At 41.9% G+C, this 20,516-nt stretch overlaps 2 protein-coding genes across 3 annotated transcripts; one reads left to right on the top strand and one right to left on the bottom strand.

Annotated features, from left to right (window-relative positions):
* Positions 1-1,763: 1,763 nt before the first annotated feature.
* Positions 1,764-11,319, bottom strand: cdk8 (cyclin dependent kinase 8). The gene is made up of 13 exons (XM_063484149.1): positions 10,874-11,319; positions 9,440-9,515; positions 8,862-8,972; positions 8,003-8,143; positions 7,500-7,557; positions 7,286-7,417; positions 7,055-7,198; positions 6,267-6,336; positions 6,010-6,082; positions 4,184-4,281; positions 3,909-3,987; positions 3,556-3,714; positions 1,764-2,801 (listed from the first exon to the last, which is right to left on the bottom strand). Exons 1-13 carry the CDS (start codon positions 10,999-11,001, stop codon positions 2,676-2,678), a joined length of 1,395 nt encoding a protein of 464 aa, XP_063340219.1. The 5' UTR covers positions 11,002-11,319; the 3' UTR covers positions 1,764-2,675.
* A 1,232-nt stretch (positions 11,320-12,551) lies between these two features.
* On the top strand, positions 12,552-20,516 carry rnf6 (ring finger protein (C3H2C3 type) 6). Of its 2 annotated transcripts, none has more exons than XM_063483652.1 (4): positions 12,552-12,642; positions 13,676-13,831; positions 13,936-14,100; positions 15,559-20,516. In XM_063483652.1, the coding sequence occupies exons 2-4, from the start codon at positions 13,690-13,692 to the stop codon at positions 17,403-17,405; spliced, it is 2,154 nt and encodes a 717-aa protein (XP_063339722.1). In that variant the 5' UTR covers positions 12,552-12,642; positions 13,676-13,689; the 3' UTR covers positions 17,406-20,516. The 2 variants fall into 2 exon arrangements, with proteins under 2 accessions (XP_063339722.1, XP_063339721.1); XM_063483651.1 differs by lacking the exon at positions 12,552-12,642 and adding an exon at positions 12,657-13,264.

Genomic DNA, 20,516 nt, shown 5'->3' with positions numbered 1-20,516 from the left:
GGCTTCTTTGATATATAATGAGTGACAGGGAGACTCCCCCGCTAGATAACCGTGTTGAGCTGGAAGAGGGCGGGGCTAAGGTTGGGCGTTGCTAAACAGCTTAACGAGCTTTTTTTTCCTCCCTTTCACCTATCCGGGTCCGATACTTGTCAAAATTAGAGGTGCTGTAATTTATCTTCGACTCACTCGGTGATGTGTAGACATGTAAATAACCTAAAATAACACCTAAAAACTAAAAAACTTTTTAAAAAATTTATTTAAAAAAACAACAACAACGAGATAAAGCATCCTTTTCGGGGTTAGTGAGATTCACAGATTGATGCTGAGGATGGAGAGTATTGTATAACAGAACAAAATAGCTAGGCCAGCATCCTGCAGGAAGCGGTTCAGTGAGGACTGGCTATACTTAGATCAGTGGTTCAGTCTCTCAGGTATGTTTGTGGACAAAAACAGCCATCAAAGCAAAAGAAAAACAAGGATGCAGAGAACTGTCTCTTTTCTGTAGACAGAATTTGGTGAACTAAAAAGGGGAGTTTCAGTATATAAACTGCACTTCTATTCCTGGATAAAGCCTAAATTTATTAAGCAGCTGCTACTTTGTAATAAACACATAATTTAGACAAATATGTGACCAAATATGGGAATTTATGCTAGTTCATATGGACCTCTGAGGCAAAAGAACTCTTATTTAATTTGAATGTTTAGTAACTGTGTGAAGCTATCATATCAACATGGACCACACAAGAATTAAGATCGTTCTAAAGGTAAAAGTGAGTCCAACTCAATCAGACCTTAGTCACATGGCAAAGTGTAATTAATGAAATGTCCTAAGAGTGTATATTATCATTTAAATCAAGGGTGCAAAACATTAGGCCCAGGGCCAAGGGATTGTGGTCCGTAGAAGACTACAATCCGACCCACTTGACAGCTTCATAAAATGTGACTGTGCACATGTGATTTTACAAGTGGTACAGCTTTTCCTACTGATTAAGACCACCGTCCATGGCCATCCATACCACACCAAAGTACGAGGGCATTTTCTGTGAATGAATGAAAACTCTATACTCTAAAATGATAATTACAGGAGCAACGATCTACTAGAACATTTTCTTGAACATTAAATGTTTATCATGTTTCATTGGTGTTACACCACTTCACATCAAAGCACCAAACAATTTAACATGAATTTAGCTGCACATCTCTGATTTAAATATCTGAATTTTTGGGCTACAAAATTGTAGTTGGTTGACTTTTAATGTGTCCTATTTTCTTTTTCTACATTAAATTTAAAAAAAATTAATAATCTGAGAATTTAACAATGAAAACAGTGGTTAGTTGACAGCCTTTTTAAACATGATTCAGCTAGATCTCTACTATAATAACCCATTATTGAGCAAGATTTCATATAGGCCTTATTAAATAAATAAAAAATTCAGGACTCATTTGATATTCTCTCACTGTGGTAATGTCAAGTGCACATATTAACATCTGGGCGGTTAAGTTGATTTTTTTTTCTGTCCGTTTTCAAACAGCAGTACTTTGTGAATGCCTCGTGCTACCACGATGCATCAAATATCATCAGCAAAACTCGTCTTCTCTTCTTTCCCAAACTGAATTTTGTCTCAAGCACAAACAGTAACAAAGTGCCCCTAATGTGAAGCTCACATTAGGGGCAGATGTCAGTTGTTCCCAGAAAAAGAATAAACAGGATGAAAGATGTTACCTAAAATCGCTTTACAAATAAGAGTGACAACGTTGATGTTTCCACTTTTATTGTCGGGATACTTGCTTCATGTAAAATATTTCAATACATTACAGTACAATGCATGTTCCGCCTGCCATCCTCCATGCGATTGGTTGGTTTTGTCATCATGTTGTAAGGCTTAACCACAGCACATGAGCAGTCAGCTATCGCAAGCTGCTTTGCTGCTCTCGCCATGAAAACAGAACCATGAAAACAGATTAAATTAGAAACTACTAAAATCTTTTTTTTTTTTTTTTGTCCTCTCTGAACAAAAACCCCTCAACGCCACGGCTGCGAGTGGCTCCACATCCTCCCAGCATGTTTCACAGCAGCTCAGTTCAGTCCTCAGCTGAGGCCCTCATAGGGCCGCTTGCACAAAATAAACAGACAGACAGGAGGACAGGGAATCTGTCAACGCTGGCAGTCACATAGCAGCTTTCAGTTTCGTCCGAGCTTCGACAGGAAAAGGGTAAACCGGCCGGGGTAGGCTGTAGGTAAAGGAGACAGGTTAAGAAGAAAGGGGGAGGATATGACGGAACAGATTAACATTTCCTTTAAACCACGGCATCTTCTCTTACATCCGAGATCCGAGTAACAGAAAAAGATTGGATTCAATCAAAATTTCTTTTTTTTTTTTTTTAAAACCTTCCTCCCACTTTGTGTCTCACCTATCACGTTTTCTCTATAACTGTGTTTCTAATACTGCGGTGTGTTATCTTTATCTGGAACAAAGTGAAGACCATTTCTTTCAGGCCTAACGCACTGCTGTAGAGATGGTGCCCTCTGTGAGGTGAAGTGGGGTGAGGCAGGGTGGGTTTTGTTGCCTTGGACGCCCCCACATCCCTCGGTACATTCGTTCAGGTGGGCGTTGTGAGGGCTGTGTGTGTACATGTGTCTATTAACGTGTGTATGCGTGTGTGGGAGGGATGTTTCAGTAGCGGTGGGTCTGGTGGGAGTACTGGGGCGGCTGTTGGGAGGTAGAGGAATATCCCATGCTGCTCTGGGGCAGTGATGTGCTTGGTCCAGGGTTCTGGTAGGCAGCATGTGGATTGGAGCGCTACAGGAAGAAAACAACAAAGAAAGCAGTGACATATTCACAAAATCTTCTTTGTGTAATGGTTTAATTTGCATTTAAACTCAATGAACAACATATCCCAGTAAAATGATCACACTTTTAGTGTGGTGACATCTTAAATTCTGCATGCAAGAATAGTTGGATACATGGAAACTTCACTGTCATGTTAAGTAAAGTCACTTTTATTATGCAAAAACACCATCACTCCACGTTTCCAAGATTAGATGGATTTGTGTCTGAGCATGTGTCACATCTGAAACACGATTCAACATTCACATCCACCTCACGTTGCAGATCAAAAATGGTATTTGTTGCCGTTTCTGGTTATGTGTGCAGCTAAAAAGCCATTTCCCCATCATCCAGGAAGTAAAATAATATATATGTCAAGCATGGGAGGGTATTTAATATGTTCAGTTTTGCCACTGTGAAGAATATTAAAAGTATAAATCTTATAGTATATTATATTACATAGTATATTACCAATACTTACATCTCATGTAACATTCTTTTCAGAGTGGTTGCTATAATATTTTTGACCCTAGCCCACAACTTCTTATGCTGTCGATAGATTTCTAAACTTGTCTAGCCTGTGAATGGAGCGTTTCGTCTGCAAAACAAAGCTATGCTATTTCACTGTATATGTATTTTTTTAAAGTCGCTCGCTGATTTAATAAACAACAACATAGATGACAATCCAGAAACAGTGACAGTGAATATATGAGAAAGACGGATTTACCTGGTAGTCTGAGGTCATAATGAGGCCACCTGAGGTAGTGGTGGGCGGGACAACTCGCACTTTCTTTAGAGGCGGGCCCTGGGCGTGGCTGTTGTCTGGGTTGCCTGTGTGCCCCGCCCCATTTGTGTGGTTATTTCCCTGTTGCTGCTGCTGGTTTTTCTAAAGGGTACAAAAATATCGCTTAAATTACACCCTGGACTGTATGAAGTTTCACTACATGTTACTCAGCTTTATTGTGAATTTTCTATATTTCTCCTTTTACTTTTCTATATTACACCCATCTATATACCCATCAAGTAATGTTTAATGACTTTAGTAATGCAGCATGTGGCATATGGATATGTAATATTTACTTTGTCTGCCTTGTCCTCTGGCTCCTCCTCTGTCAGAAACTCCCTCTTGGGGTAAGGAATCTGGCAGCCTGCAAACACACTAGAGAAAAAAAGGCAAAGAGGCTTGTCATCTTCAAACATTAATTCCCATGACTCTGAGCTAATTAGCTAAGAGACCTGCTCAAGACATCCGTAGATCATATGACTTGAGCTAAGGACGAACACAAGACAAAGAAACTATCTTGTGAGTTGAATGTAGTCTGTGTGTGTGTGGGAGTGTGTTCGGTGTAACTCACTCAGAGGTGGGTAAAGGCTCCTCTAAAAAGTAGGGGTCCTGCATGGCCTGCTCGGATGTGATTCTACGGATGGGGTCCATGGTCAATAGCTTTTGCAGCTGTAACATATAGTGCACCCAGAGTTAGTCTCAAACATGACACAAATAAATTCATACAATGAAAATGCACACTTTCTTTGTCAACTAACCACACTGGGCACTTTGCAAGTCACACCCATTCAAATGCTTGTTAGGGAAAATTTCTAAGTAAGCCAATCACTTGACACAAAGTCAGTGCATTTAGACATACAGTCCTGGTCACATGGATCTGCTGAAGCTCAAACTGAACATCAGATTGAAGAAGAAAGGCGGTTTAAGTGACTCTGGCTGGCTGTTAGTGCCTGGCAGGCTGATTTCAGTGTTTATGAAAATGCTTATCTACTGAAAAACAATCTGTAGAGTTTACAAAGATAGTCATATCCCATAACGAGTGAATCTCTGGGGCAAAAAAAAAAAAAAAAAAAAAAAAAAAAAAAAAAAAAATAATGATGGCAGAGTCACTTGTCACCACAAGGTGTCCAGTAGAGCACTGCCAAATTTGCAACATGTCACAGCAAGAGAAGACCACACTGAAAGGCATTACAGTGAGTTTTGAACAGTAAATTAAGGCCAGTGAAGACAGGCTTGCCAAAACTGCCCAGTGGAGGTTCGGAAAAACAATTGCTAATCTGAGGAGTATATTGATCCATCCAGCATTCCTATCCCCAGCTTCTTTCACACAGTATTTTTCTGGCAGAGCTGTGCCTGTATTTCACTGTTCTGTGCAAAAGGTCAGCAACCGAATAAGGGGGCCACATCGTTGTTCCTGTAAGACAGCAGTTGAGACCCGATTCCAATACATCTCCTATGTCCTCCTACTCTGTGACGAGTGTCACATCTGCAGCTGCCGAAGGGTCTCATAATTAAGGGGTAGGGTGGAAATGCCGTGCAAGTTCTTTGCAGCTTGTAATCAGAATCCTTGGTGATTTACACTGTAATCAGATATTATGTCCATAACTTAGTGGAGGCGCACCTCAGTTTGTTTCAGCTTCATTCAAGTTTTTACGACAACAGTTCTATAATTCCCCAACTTTAACCTTCTATATCCTTCTCTCTTGTTCTTTATTAACATTTGTACCAATGAAAATAAAAGTAGTAAAATTTAGCAGCCCTATCCCCTAATGTTACTGCAACAGTCCTGAAATAATCCCACATAAGTCATCCATATCCGATATTACAGATAGGTGCAGCCCAATATGTACTTAAGGCTACTTAGGTTTTGGATTGGCACATAATGTGGCCGAGCCGCCATACAAACAAGCAAACAGAGTGAAAGTGTAACTAACTGTTGGGTCTGCTGTCAGCGAGCACACACACTGGAGTGTTTTCTCAGTGTAGAAGGAAATAACTATTCAGGCTGCTGCTGGTGCACCAGTGTTTGGGGGGCGGGTTCACACGCTTTATTCATTTAAATGTCACCCCTTTATGACAACAGTGTACAGTCTTCTCAAGGCTACTTTCAGCACAATAACGCATCGTGTCCCAAATCTCATATCATCTCATATTTTCTTGCCTCCAGTCAACAGATATTAATGCAATAAAGCACCTCTGGGAGGGAGAAAATCACATCATTGAGATGCTACCCAAAACTGCATGGCGCTAACATGTAAATATGTTCCCAGCATCTGAAGAATAAAGGAAGCTCTAAAAGCAAAAGTAATGTCAGGTATAAGCAACAAAATGGCAGATGACTGTAAACTCTTGCATGTAATTATCCTACTTCTCCTATACTTACACATTTTAACTTACCAAGTGGAATGCTTTGCTGTCTGGTTTAACTTTATGTTTTTCCATGTACTTTATAAGGCTGCAGTTTGTGTATCTGTGGGAGAAAATTATATTAATGGCATGCCTTCAGTGGATTTATCCTGCATAACAATTATTAAATGAGTAAAAATCACACAAAGCACCCAAAAATGTCTTAACCAGCAGACCTGCTTTGCTCTGATCTTAAAAAGAAAGAAAAGAAAAAAAAAAAATAGGGCAGTGTTGCTCTGCAGACTCACGTGTTCCTCCTAAAGTCTTTCATCAGCGTGGAGTGTTCTGGCATCTTTTTGATGTCCTCCCAGTCTTTATCTGTCAAATGAGGAAAACACAAGATTACAGCGTGTCACACCCTCTCACGAAGGACATATTATGTAGGTTGTTTTTATTGTTGTTTTTAATTTAAGCAAAAACGCTCATAAATTCCACACAACGCCCCATTGTTTATACAATGCATAATCTATCTGCATTCTGGCAAACATAATAAGATCTATTTCCTCCAAAACTGACATGAACTTGCTTATCTGCAAGCTGGTAAGCATTCACATCCATCATCTCTAACCTTTTCAGCATAACCCCATAAATATACTTGCCAAACATGGCAACGAGACTGTAAGACTTCCCCCCATTTTCTGCAGAATCTAAACAAAGTCCATCAAATACACTGGTGAATTATACAGCAAGAGCAGGAGTGATAGTAGAAGGAAAAAGAGCAGGAGCAGCTTAAGTGAGCTGGAAAAAATAGGCCCAAATGTAGCCCTAGAAGTACAAGTTTCTGTGTTTGTGACTTGGCTTCATCTAACATGTCAGAGGATTGATGTGCAGAGCACTTAGACCACATTGCTGCCTTTAAAAAAGAGAAGCCTGAAAAAGACCAAGGAATGGAAAAGGCTTTTCTTTCCACACAATTTCTCCACTGAATATGCAACACACTTTGTATAATAGCAGGTTAACTCCATTAATAGAAATACTGTGGAAAATCCGGTAAATCATTTCATGCATGTTTTAAATCGGGTCAGTCAAGACTCACCGGCAGGGAAGCCCATGACATTAAAGATGCGGTCCAGCTGGTCATGATGGTAAGGGTTACTGGTCTTGATATCCTCCTGGCGACAGTGGAATATGGGCTCAGACGTCAGCAGCTCCGCAAAAATGCAGCCAATCGCCCAGATGTCTGTAAGCACGCACTAATTTCAGCTCAACTGGTTGCACATGTACACACAAGGAGGACAGAAAGACAGATGGTGCCGCACAATCTCACCGATGGCTTTGGTGTAGTGCCGAGCTCCCAGGAGCAGTTCAGGTGCTCTGTACCAGAAGGTGACCACCACAGGGTCGAGATCGGCTAAAGGCTTCAGCGGTGAATTGAAGAGACGAGCAAACCCCATGTCCGCTGCACAATGGGTATGTGTGTCAATGAACCGACAGATAAACTAAGCAGCAAATAAGTTTTAAAAATGAAACACTATACATACCAATCTTTACTCTACCCCTCTCTGGCCCTTCCCCCATCACTAAAATGTTCGCTGGTTTCTGATGGAGACAAAGACAAACAAACACAGATAAAAATGTTTCCACACTCCAGACATCTGACAGGAAAACTTCCCAGTAATTAATTCAGCTTTGTTTGCCCCAGTTTCTGAACTACAGCCCTCCATGTGTAATGCAATCAAAACTCTTTCTTGCTGCCCTCTAGTGGACAAATAACTGCAATTTCCACAACAGGAGAGAGAAAGTCTACTACATTTCGATCTCACTTACGGCAGAAAGCTGACATCCTGTTCATGTGTTAACAAGTTAGTTACTCTCCAAACAACCTAAGAACACTGTTCATTTACATATTCATCTGAACACATACAGACTGACACATGCACTCCACATATTCTCAGCCCAATAGCAATCTTTCCGTCTCTCATTAACTGTTTAACCTAATTTTCCCTTGTAGCCAAACACCCTCCTCTCCCCCCAATCCTCTTACAAGATCTCTATGAAGGACCCAGTTAGCATGAAGGTAATGGATGCCATCCAGAATCTGATAGAGCAGAGACTTCACCATTCCTCTAGGCAACTGAAGCGGCTTCTTGTTGGCCTTAGATGCTCTGTGGAACTTAATAATGTGCTATGGAAAGAAAGGGTAAACAGTGAGCAGGGGTTTGCACGTACAGACTGACTGAAATGCATGTTCTTTTGCTACATATGATCACAAAAATGTAAGTGTGCTGCAGGCGAGTTGAGAGAGCCTAATGTTTGTGGCATGTGTTTCCACTTCCTTGGGAGGGGAATGCAATTGTTGGAGCTCTGTGGCAGAAAACTGCATCTAACTCAGTTCTGATTCTCTGCCAGCTGTTTCTGTCAACTGTAATGCAGCAGAGGTTTAACTGCTCAACGTGGAATACTTCTTGGTGGATGCGTGTGCTTTAATGAGACTTACCAGTGCATAATTAGCACTATTTCAAGTCTCATTCCTTATTACTGGTTGAAGGCGAATGTGAATGCATTGGCATTAAAAGGGATTTGGCATTTTTTAAAAAGAAAGGACATGCAAAAAAATAAAAAACAAACAAACAAAAACAAAAAAAAACAGCTATCAAATTGCATGCACATTTATGACCTAATTATGAAGAGAGGCCTATTTTAAGTCATGTCTTTGTGCTCATAAAAATAGGTGGAAATCTGCAACCCATGCATGCATATGAATATAAACTAATAAAGAAATGCTTAAAACAAACAATTTAAAAACCCCCAACATGCATTACCCTCATAATATGTGTGATAAGTCATGTCATGCAGGTCAAGTGTGTGTGTGTGTATGTGTGTGTTGTGTGTTTGCATTTTACCCAGAGATCATGTTCAGCATAGTCAAAGAGCAGCCATACTTTACGGTCAGCATGTGACAGGAAAACCTTCTGCAGTGAGATGACATTGGGGTGCTTCAGCTCCCGCAGCAGCTGCAACGTACAAACCCACTCAGAAGGCCAACCACACAATCTCATTACAGACATCATGAATGAAAATGACGTAACGAAAGAGAAACTTTGCACTTATTTTTGTGACTGTATTGATTATCAGAAATTATACTTAAACAGGGGGGTGGACACGATATCATCTCCTCAACTGAACACTTTCAATCTTTGGCAGTAAGATGGTTTTTTTTGTTGTTGTTGTTTTTTTTTTAAATGCTTGTGAGGCAATACTTTATATCACTAATTCTGTGTCTACTCTCTATATGCACTGCATTAACATCTGCTTCCTGACTTTTCAATTTTACGATTGCTTGTATTTCACATTTTTCATTTTCTTGACAAAAACTAGCGTGTGAAGGTCATTCAGACGTTACATAAAGCACCTGGAATGGCACGAAGGTGTTTAATCATAGACCAAACAAAAGGAACAGAGTAAGCCAAGCAGCTCTTACTGCAATCTCTCTGCAGGCTGACATGGAGATGCCAGTGCCTTCAATCTGCTTGAGGGCGTAGTCCTTATCATCCTTCCTACAAACACACACACACACACACACACACACACACACACACACACACACACACACACAGAAAGGTAGAGCAACATCAACACCAGACCAGCCCAGACCAGTCCAGACTGAGGGCCCCCTGAGAGCCGTTTGCACAGCAACATAAAGGGGGGCACTTGGCAGCTGCCAGTGGGACTCTGAGAAGAGGCCGAGTTGCATTACCTCCAAATTTGTGTAATCAAGCTCACCTCTGAGGGTCAAAACAATAGAGAGGGAAAGGAAACAGGGCCTGTCTGGCAGCTGGCAAGGGACAAACAGAGCACTGGCACTGGCGCTTACTTGAACGAATTGGTTACAACCCCTCCCTCTGCCGGGCCTAAATCATCTCATAAACCCAAGCTTTGTGCCTCCTCAGGCCTCGTCCAAAAGCAGCAGCGCAACTCTGCTAAAAAGTCTCATAAAAAAAGCAGGCTCCTAAAGCGAAATACAGACATCTTTAAACACTTTAGGGCTCTTTTGTGTGGTTCCTGCTGCCAGTATGTCCGGGCTGTAATAACGGGACTAGTAGCTTAAACCGTCTTGAGCTCCCCCCCAGCTCTGGTCCAGACACAGTTAAGACTGTTACAAGGCTCGCATTAGAAACAGCAGGAAAGTTTTAGGAAGAAAGGTGGGTGGTGCCCTGGCATCCTGAGGGATTAGCACACTAACCATGCACCACATAAGTCTACAGTTTGGGTTCAGCTATTTCCCTTACTTTACTTCATGCAAAGGCTAAAAGCAAAAAAAAAAAAACCCCAAAAATGTTAAAATTGGGTAAAAAAAAAAAGACTAAAGAGTGCAAAACCTGGGCATAACTAAAGATTATTTTTTGAATTCACACAAAATCTTGTATAAGTCTTTTTGGAGCCATGTAGTTCATGTATAAGAAAGACTTTAAAAAAGGAAGACGACATCAACAAGTGCTTCCACATGCACCTGCTGTATTACATTTACAACATCACATGGGGGAGGGAATTAAAAAATACTTTAGCTTAAATAAATAAAAAAAAAATAGTACCTAGAGTTAGGCATATAAGTGACAAAACAGATGCATGAAAAGGGAAAGCTCCAATCCCGGTGGTAAACCGTATGTCGGTGTTTTTTGTGCGCGACACAAAGCTCCATCAGCATCCCAACAGTGCGAGCTGAAACTGCTCACACTGCTCTCTTTTGTCTCTACACAAACCCACTGCAACACTCCCACATCTGCAAGTGGCCTTGAAAGGCGGAGGAAGAGGAGAGAGGTAACATTTATTTGGAAGATGAGAAGAGAGGCAGGAGGCGGGGGGTAAGCTGGCTAAGGGTTCACTGGCTAAAAGGCCTTGCTACTCAACAACTCACCCATCTTTTCTCTTCGCCTTGTATACATGGCCGTAGGTGCCTCTACCCACTTTGCATCCTTCGTACTCAAACAGGTCCTCGACACGCTCTCTTTCGCCAGTCAGCTTCACTTTAAAATCATAGTCCATTTTCACCACCGTCTGGCCTGAATGTATCCGCTCCTTCCTTTTTTTAAAGCGTCGCTTGGGAGGCAACTAGGCTCCTCCACCGAGCTCGGTTTGGTAATTCAGCTAGTTGCCTTCTCCAGCGTGGCTCTTTCCTTCCTCCAGCCCGGCTTTCACATCGAGTTCTCGTCTTAAAATTAAAGCTCCGGAGGAGATATGCGGTGCTCCGAGATAGTCCAGGTGCAAACGGAGCCCCAAATATATTCCTTTATCTTGTTGCTGCGTTTCTCTTCAGCCGGTATCTGCTCCAAAGGGACGCACTTCACTCGGTAACGACGGCGTATTCGCGCACGGCATTGTCGTAAAACGTCGTGAAGACAGCCCTGCAGCAGAGAAAGAGCCAAAGAAAAAATGGGTAGACTGGCTACACCACGTGGAAATTCTCAGTCTCACTCAAATATAGCTGAGATATGACTTGATTTCATCATATCGTCTTTATGCTAAGGAGAAGTTAGCTTATTATTTTCCGTATTGTGGGTTATTACGTGGTATAAGAGGACCGTGCAAACAAATATCTGCATATTCTGTCCACCACAAAGAAAGCAGACATGCGTTTGATTTTAATTCAAGAGAATAAGTAAAGTATGGTTTAAATAGCACTATATTATGAAAAGAAAAAGACTGTCCAAACAGATTAATGTTGAATGGGCAAGCACGGGATAAAATAATGAAACGTATAAAAAAAGGGAGACAAAAAACCCCCAATATACTTTTAAACTCTTTTTATCATCTTCTTTTTGCTGCTCCCTTTAGTGGTCACCACAGTGGATCATCTCCCTCCATCTCACCATATCTCTAGCATCCTCCTCTGTTACACCAACCCTCTGCATGTCCCCCTTCACTACGTCCATGAACCTCCTCTGTGGTCTTCCTCTTTTCCTCCTCCCTGGCAGCTCCATCTTCAGTACCTTTGTTCAATATATCCACTATCCCTGCTCTGCACATGTTCAGCACTCTTGAGGTGTGCCTCTGATATGCTAATTTCTAATCCTCCCATTGGAAATCTAAGGGAATCAGCTTAAAGTATTTTAAAAGTGGAAAACTGCTATGATTGGTCCAAGAACCTATCCACTCATCACCATACCCTAAGATGTTGGAAGAGCTATTTTAGTTTCTACATCCAGCAACCTTTATAATAATAAAGAGTGGCAGTTATGACTGAGATACAATATATGATTAGCTGAATATTTCGAATATTTAAAATAATTTAAACGAAAGCAAACAAGAACCCTAATGTGGTATGGAAGCTTGTTCCCACCACTAAAAAAAAGTCAAAATTTCCGGGTTTTAATCTCAAAATTTCATCTTACTAACTCACATTTCTGAGAAAATAACTTTGAAGTTTTAGATAGTATATTTGATAGTATAGTATAGCTGAATAAAAGTATAGCAACTTTATAAATTATGCTTTTACACTGACATTCACTGCTGTCACCTAGGTCAGCCAAACCTTGAGCGTAGCTTTGATGTTATGTTAGGTAGGAACTATTATAGCCGCGCATCTTGTTTTTGACCGACGCTGTAGTGCAGCACCGCTGGTCCCATCTTGATTTGAGAGAGCAGAGGGAGCAAAGCGAACCGTCCATATTACAGCTGCCTCGTCAGGTACGAAATTCTTTTACATGCTACTGTCATGTCTTATAAAAGTGTGTTAGGATTAAGTGATAGGTTCCGTGTACTCCCACTGCTTGAGAAAATGTTCTGTCATAATAAATTATGATAAGTTAATGAGCCTCGCAGCTCGCTGGTGGGTCGGCTAGCGGAGCTAAGTGATAGTCGCTAACGCTGGTTGTGCTAACGAGCTAGCGCTGAGTTAGCAGCTGAAGCATTGCGCACTTAAATGTCTTTTAAAATATCCACAATTCTAATTGTAATGTTGAGCCAATGTTGTCGTTAATCGCTACTATGTGTCAACATCTTGATTTTGTAATTCTGTAATAGCGCTAACGAGATTCTTTGTCTTTCACTGTTTGCCCTGCGTTTACATGGAGGAAGCCTCCCTTTCGGTTTATCACGGCCCGCCTATGTTCAACGCTGATTGGACGCCTGGCTTGTCCGTCTTTGAGATTACGCCGCTGATTGGTGGCTAACCAGGATGACAACGCCAGTTTTGTTGCTTTATTCCGCTGCCTTCAACATGGCCTTCCGTGGATACTGTTGTCACTGCGTTAATGTTAGGTTTCGTGATGACTGCTTCATTGTTACACTACCCCTTAGATTTACCGTGGTAGGGATTTAACTGAGCATGTGCATACATATTAAATTTGATGAATTCTCGGCGCTAGCCTCTAGGCTAAACGTTAGCAAGATTAACGTAGCCATTTCCATTCTTTTGCTGTAAGTGTTTCGACAGAAAATGGATGGCGTTGATTTAACTGTTGCCCTTGGGTAGAAATAGTCACTCAAAGACAACGTTGAGCAAACAGCTCATATTTGCACTGTGTTTTGCGCTGGTCTTATTTATAGCAACTGCTCGCTATATAACAGTTTGATCTTTGCCTGTCCATAACCGAATCAGATGACCATTAGCTAACACATGACTTGTTCATCTGCAACATATTAGAAAGACAAATATCTACAGAGGGTAACTTTAAGTGACAGATCATCCGTGACTGACTCTTGCTTATTTGTCTGCCAGCACTTTACACGGTGATGGACCCTCCTGGTGGGGGAGATGAACGGCGGAGGCAGGCAGAGCGTCTTCGAAGGGAGGAGGCGTACTATCACTTCATTAATGAACTGAGTGAAGAAGAGTACCGTCTAATGAGAGATGGCAACCTGCTGGGCACTCCTGGTAAGGAGGGGCACTTGATGCTTTTGCACCGTGTTGTGGGATCTGTACCCACAGTTATTTTTATTGTACAAAAAACACAATGCCCGTGAAATTTTGTTTTATAGGGGAGGTGACTGCTGAAGAGCTCCGCCAGCGTCTGGATGGAGCAAAAGAGCGTTTGTCATCTCAGCCCTCTACCGAGCAGCGCTCGCAGACTTCTGAGTCTGGAGAACAGCAGAGCAGCAGCGGTGAGGGAGAAGAGAGAGGTGCTGGAGGGAGACGAGGAGCAGGTAGGGAGGACTTCTTCCCTTAATCTTTCCAGATCTGGCTTTCGTGATGTTTTGTTTTGTTATGTTAAGCCCCAAAGTCACGTTTGAGTTAAATGGCTCTGTGGTATAGTGGTAGAACATTCACCTTACATGCAAAAGATCTGTGGTTTGATTCTGGGGTGAGAAGCAGACCCAGCTGTTCACCATTAGCTGTCGTTTTGGCTGGTTATGCACCTCGTGACTTTTGTAACCTGGCAGATTGTGCTGCTAGCTCTGCAGCAGGGTTTAAGATAAGAGTTTACAATCATGTCAGTTTTCACTGCAGTTTTAAAGATGTATTAGTAGAGAAGGTCAGAGATTCGCAGATTATACTTAGGGAGATGCTGCAGCAGTTTGAAGAGATGGAAAAAAATTTGCTCTGGATTTATTTCAAATGTCTTTACTTTCAGTTTTGTCTACTTCTCTTCCTATATCAGCGCTAATGTGGTGGTATTGTCTGAGTCGCGGCACCTGTCATTCATCAGAATACAGCAGCAGCTACCTGCGCCTGTCCAATGAGAGTAAATAGAAGTGGCTATGTGACAAGCACTGGTGATGTGTGAAGTCACAAACGAAGGGGTATACTGGGGTCTTTAGGGATCCATCTGCTGTGGTGACCCCTAAAGCTGCGTACACATTGGAAGCAATTCACAGCAATGTGGCGACTAGAGACCCTAGAAAGTCATCAAAATTCAAGTGAATAAAGACAAAATGACTGCAGGGGAAAGGAAGTAGGTGTCACTCGTGATAAACTTTTGTCAACTTTCAGAGGAGTAAATGAACAGACTAGTAATGAGATTGAAGACTACCCATGATTGACATATGACCTGGTAGTAAACTTATTAGGGGGTTACCGAGGGAACTGGAGCTTAGAATGTCCACAAATGACTGGCCATCAGCTTCAAAGCAATGTCCAGTGACTGAATCATCCATGGAGGTGTCTTCTTATATGTTGTTCCCCGCCTGGATGCACCAATCACGGAGAGGCACCTGCACACTCAGACTTACATATTACACAAAATAACGACAACAGTTGTAACACAGCCAAAAGTTACTTAATTTTTGATTTAAAAAAATGTGACAGGAAAAACACAAAATAATCTTTAAGGACTTTGGCAGCTATAAAAAGAAAAAGGAAAAAAAAGGATGACAAAAGACAGGTTTCACAGTATGTTCTGTGAAGGTCTTGTATTTATTTTAAACCTTGCCTAAGCTGGTACCAAAAAAGACGGCGTGCTTTGTAGAACCGTGTTTGTATTTATGTTTTAGCCTGACAGTAAATGCAGTCTAAGTACTGGTTTTGAATAGTTTAAAATGGCTTTCATATTGTTGCAAGAGAACAAAAGCAAGATTTCTGCTAGAGACCTGTGAAAAGAGAAGTAGATTTAATGATTTAATTTACCTAGTTGTAACCTTTTTTTTTTTTTTTCCTTCCTACAGGGGGCACAGAACCCGGAGCAGAAACTTCTAATGGTGACTCATTACTGGAGTGGCTGAATACTTTCAGACGCACTGGTAATGCTACTCGCAGCGGACAGAGTGGCAATCAGACATGGCGTGCTGTCAGCCGGACCAACCCGAACAGTGGAGAATTCCGCTTTAGCCTGGAGATCAACATCAACCATGACCAGCCAGAGCCAGGGGAGCATAATGAGACTGTGGATGCCTCAGACCCACCAGTGACTGCCCCAAATACATCACCCTCAATACGAACTGCTTCCTCCTTTTCAACCTCTCGCCCTTCAACCACGCCAAGGCCTGCCCCGTACCCTACCCCCCGCCCAGCCATCAGTAGGCGGGTGCAGACACGGCGTACACGCAGCAGCACTACCACACTTTCCATGAGCCCCCCTGCACTTCCTCCACCAGTGGCGTCCTCAGCTGCTACTCAAAGGAGAGGTGGCACTTTGCACTCTTTAACACCTCCTCCCAACGTTCCAAACCCTCCTCCTGATCAAACTATACCTGTACAACAGCAAGCCTTGAATGTAGAAGGAGAGCAGGGGCGTAATGATGCGCCTGCTTCTATAGACTGCCCCCGGGTGTCATCCCAGTCTGCGACACAGGCTCCAGCAGCGGGACACGAATCCCGTGGCAGTAGGACTCGATCGCATGGTCGCACACGCAGAGCTGCGTATGGAAGTGGGCTTTCATCGCGCGTGTCAAGGCGAAGTCGTTCCCCTTTACACAGAGTTAGTGCTGCTAGTACCACTCTGCCATCCAGTAGTGATTCCAGCAGCTCATCCATTAATACTGTTGAATCAGGCAGTGGCACAGCCTCTGTGTCAATGGAGACTGGAGAGGCCGTGTCAGAACCCGTTGTTCCAACGGAGCCAGCTGTAGAGATGGTTGAACGTGAAAGTGAATCACAAGTAATAGGAGCAGGAAATTCAGCAGTGCGAAGACATCCGACCATCATGTTGGACCTGCAGGTGAGAAGGATTCGACCTGGTGAAAACCGCGATAGAGACAGCATCGCCAGCAGAACACGATCTCGTGCTCGTGTTGCTGAAAATACAGTGACATTTGAAAGCGACAGTGGTGGATTTCGACGCACCATTTCTCGCTCTGAGCGAGCTGGGATTCGCACCTACGTCAGCACTATTCGGATTCCTCTGAGGCGTATCAGTGAGACAGGCTTGGGTGAACCCAACTCCACTGCCCTACGTTCAATCTTGCGCCAGATCATGACTGGATTTGGAGAGCTTAGCTCCCTAATGGAGACGGAGGCCGATTCTGAAACTGTTGCACCTAACCATTCAGATCCTAATGGTACAAACGGTAACAACAGCCCAGGCAGTCGCCTGAATACAAATGAGAGTGTACCTGGTCAGGTTAGTACAGGTGGGGTAGTTCACGAGAGAGTGGGGCTGGTGGGAGGTGATGAGGACCAGAATGGGCAGGCTAGGCTCGGAGGAGTAGTGAGCACCACAGACGGACGACCTACCAGCAGAGACACCAACAACCTAGTAGAGAACGGTACTCTACCCATCTTGCGGCTGGCACATTTCTTCCTGCTCAATGACGAAGAGGATGATGAACATCCGAGGGGCCTGACCAAAGAGCAGATTGACAATCTATCAACGCGTACGTATGGTCAGGCCAGCCTGGAGGGGGAGATTGGTCGAGCCTGCAGCGTCTGCATAAACGAGTATGTCCAAGGCAACAAGCTGCGCCGCCTGCCCTGCTCTCACGAATTCCATGTCCACTGCATCGACCGCTGGCTCTCTGAAAATAACACCTGCCCCATCTGCAGGCAGCCTATACTTTCAGTGCATCATGACTGACCTATTATCTCACAAACACAACTATCCCGCTCCTGGCTCCATGAACTGAGCAGATCCAAGTGGATTTTGCATGTACATAGCGCTTTCATGGTTTAATTTCTTTGATTGCTCATTGTGTTGAAGAAGGTTGAACCAAAAGTGTGGAATAAGAAACTATAAATGCAGAGAATAAACAAAACTTTATTTTTTTAGACCTTTGGTTTTCAACAACTCATTATTTTATTTTCTTCTTCCTGTGACCTAGTTTGCTTGACTCTGCGATGACGCTTCAGAAACTTGTCTATAGAAGGCATTGATGCTTATTAAGGAGCTCCTGTAGCTGCTGCTGAATAGTCTCACTTTAAATCTTTGATGTCTGACACGCGGCAACGTCTTTGTCACGACTGGACTATACAAATCACTTCTAGGCTCGATTTCTCTTCCAGTATAGGATGTAAATAACTCACCACTGCTTATATTTAAGGGTTTTGAAGAAAGCTGCTCTTCACATGCGATTTATTCAGAATGGAAGCAGGAAGCTTAGCTTATTTTAGCTTCATTTTTCAACATCCATTTTAAAGTGTCCCATTACAATTGGTTAGGAATTGTTTGATTTCTCGGGTATAAATGAGGAATGTCTTTAATTTTGAAACTATACTCTGTCCATCTAGTAGTATTTGTTTAAGCCCTTAAGTCCCATATAGTCACAACATAGAAGTCATCCATTAAAGTAACCTGCTAAAAACAGCCACTTTGAAATCATTAACATTAGCCATATGAGCAGCACAGTTTCAATGAAATGCAAAATGTGATAATCAGGAATTCAGACTTGTCAGTATGAGTTGTGCAATGCAGAGGGGAAAAAACAGTATTGTTTGTTTTGCTGTTCATTGTTGTTTACATTGTAACGCCTGAATATCATCTCCACTTAAAGTCTTGTTAAGAAATTGATGTTTGTTCTTGGTTCCTGTTTTAGGCCCACACCTGACAGGACCTTTGTCACGAGGTTGCGTAGTTAGCCTCTCACGTGGAATTAAAAACAAAAAGAAAGAAATTGATTTTCAGTTTTTGCAGTTCTCTGGCTTACTCGTAAGTCTTTATTCATGAGACTGGTGCAGGAAAAATGTTCTTTCTATAATGAACTTGTCCAGAAATGTTCTGCTAATGAGAACCTGTTTACTCATTTTTTTCCCCCCTGATTGGGTCTGTGCAATGATAGCTATCTGTTAAAGTTTCATTGCAAGTGCACACATGTGAATAAGGCCGTGCTAGTAATATATTTCTCTTTGCTCTTTATTGTTTGTTTTTACATAACATGGACAAATGTTGCATTTCTAGTGTAAAACAGGTGGGATATTTAGCTGAGCCACCCAGTCAGCATTTTCCCCACCAGTGTCACTTTGTACATCGGTGATTGCACAAGAGCTACTCTGCCTGTGCAGTTAACACATCACTAACAAAGCTGCAGGATTTGTGCAGTTTAGTCTGTAAGAATGTCTGAGCGTGTGGTAAGTATGTGTGCGCGCGCGCGTGTGTGTGTGTGTTTGGTATAATTATGTGTGTGTGAGGGGGGGGGGAAGGTCAGGTGTACCAATCAAACCTGGTTCTCAGAAGGCTTCTCTCTGGTGCATGTTCACCTTAGAGAAAATTGTGGGCAGTTCAGGAGTAACTATTTATTCTGTTTGTATTTAATAAGATGGAAATCAACCTCTGAAATATGAAATGTTACAATGTGATGAGAGTAAATGAAACGGCTATGATGAACATGTTACTATGTAATAAAATGAAGACGGTTTTCTTCTCTGCTCCTTAACAGTGTAATAAAATGCCGCTTTGTTATGCTGGATTTTCTACTGTATGGATGTATATGGTTAAAACTGTGTCTGCACAGTGATTCCGGCCAGGACACCATCCCATGCCGCTCTTTAGAGGATATAATAGATTAATCATCACACTTTAAATCAAACAACCACCACCAAAAGAATTCACTTTCATTTTATTATTGTGATCTTACAAGTGTAATGAGGAGAGTAACTTTAAAAAAAAAAAAACATACAAAAAGAACATTTATTGAAATAATCTGTGTTAAGATATGAAAAACTAAGTTTGAACATTGTTAGTTCTCAGTTTTCAAAGCTATACCATTGAAATGTACTATGAACACACACACACCTATCTATAAGAGATCATTTGCATATAATTATTAAACAGTAATATACAATAAGCTCAAACGTCCCAATGTTTTTATACTGAAAAATCAAGCAAAAGTATCAAATTTCACACACACATTCAGCGAAACATCATGAGCTACATCGATGTAAACCATATATTTGATTGGCACTTTTGGCAAGTTTTCAACTTGTAGCAATTTTTACATTTCTATTTCAATGTATTTATTTTTCTATTAGGTACCTACTTCTCTCCGTGTTTTCATTTTGTTGGATAGACCTGTTTACCTGGTTGCCTTAGCGACAGAAAGCGAAATAGAGATAACACGTGCTTAATTATGCGCGTCTTTGGCGTGCTCACCAGCGTGCCATGGAGACGCAGAGACTCTGTCTCCGTGACGTGCGCTTCTTCGAGGTTCTCAAGCAGGCCAGAACGACCCTCGGTCCTCCGGGAAACGCGGCAGATGTAAACAGCAGCACTGGCTACCGATAATCGGATCTATTTTTAAGGACCTTGTTAAATCTAAACTTCCACTCAGCACTTTTATTTGACCTAAGCGATAAAAGCATAAACAATTATATAATAATATATCAACTTTTAAAAAGTACTTTGAAAACAAAGTCGTTGAGAATTTCTAATAACAAGGGAAATCTTCTAAAAGACTTAGCTGTTTGTTCAGTAAAATGTTTCTGGCCGTATCTTTATGTATTTATCTCACACTGAGCCTCTAGAGACCGGGAGCGCTTACGCATCTTATCCTCATCCCATGCGCGCTCCCGTGGCTTGTCTGAAGCAGTGTCATAAAGCCAAACCGAATACGAGCAAAAATGTCTCGCCTTTCCTTCAAAATATGAGCCTATTAAGCGTTCACTAAAACCATTTCCAAGTAAAATAAAAATAAGATTTTAAAAAAAGAAAAGAAAATATATTGTGAAAAAGTGGTTGTTTTCACAATATAACAAA

The sequence above is a fragment of the Pelmatolapia mariae genome, linkage group LG9, assembly GCF_036321145.2.
Source record: "Pelmatolapia mariae isolate MD_Pm_ZW linkage group LG9, Pm_UMD_F_2, whole genome shotgun sequence".
NCBI lineage: Eukaryota > Metazoa > Chordata > Actinopteri > Cichliformes > Cichlidae > Pelmatolapia > Pelmatolapia mariae.
The sequence above is the reverse complement of the archived record's forward strand: the minus strand, read 5'-3'. Positions and strand labels throughout refer to the sequence as shown.

Bases quoted from the DNA above. Each gene is read 5' to 3' on its own strand.
- cdk8 (XM_063484149.1), bottom strand. From the start codon at position 11,001: ATGGACTATGATTTTAAAGTGAAGCTGACTGGCGAAAGAGAGCGTGTC. The intron at 7,199-7,285 runs GTGAGATTGTGC...GCGTGCTTACAG, and splicing joins GCACTACACCAAAGCCATCG to ACATCTGGGCGATTGGCTGC. The intron at 6,083-6,266 runs GTGAGTCTGCAG...TTTCTCCCACAG, and splicing joins AAAGACTTTAGGAGGAACAC to ATACACAAACTGCAGCCTTA.
- rnf6 (XM_063483652.1), top strand. From the start codon at position 13,690: ATGGACCCTCCTGGTGGGGGAGATGAACGGCGGAGGCAGGCAGAGCGT. The intron at 13,832-13,935 runs GTAAGGAGGGGC...TTTGTTTTATAG, and splicing joins CAACCTGCTGGGCACTCCTG to GGGAGGTGACTGCTGAAGAG. The intron at 14,101-15,558 runs GTAGGGAGGACT...TCCTTCCTACAG, and splicing joins TGGAGGGAGACGAGGAGCAG to GGGGCACAGAACCCGGAGCA.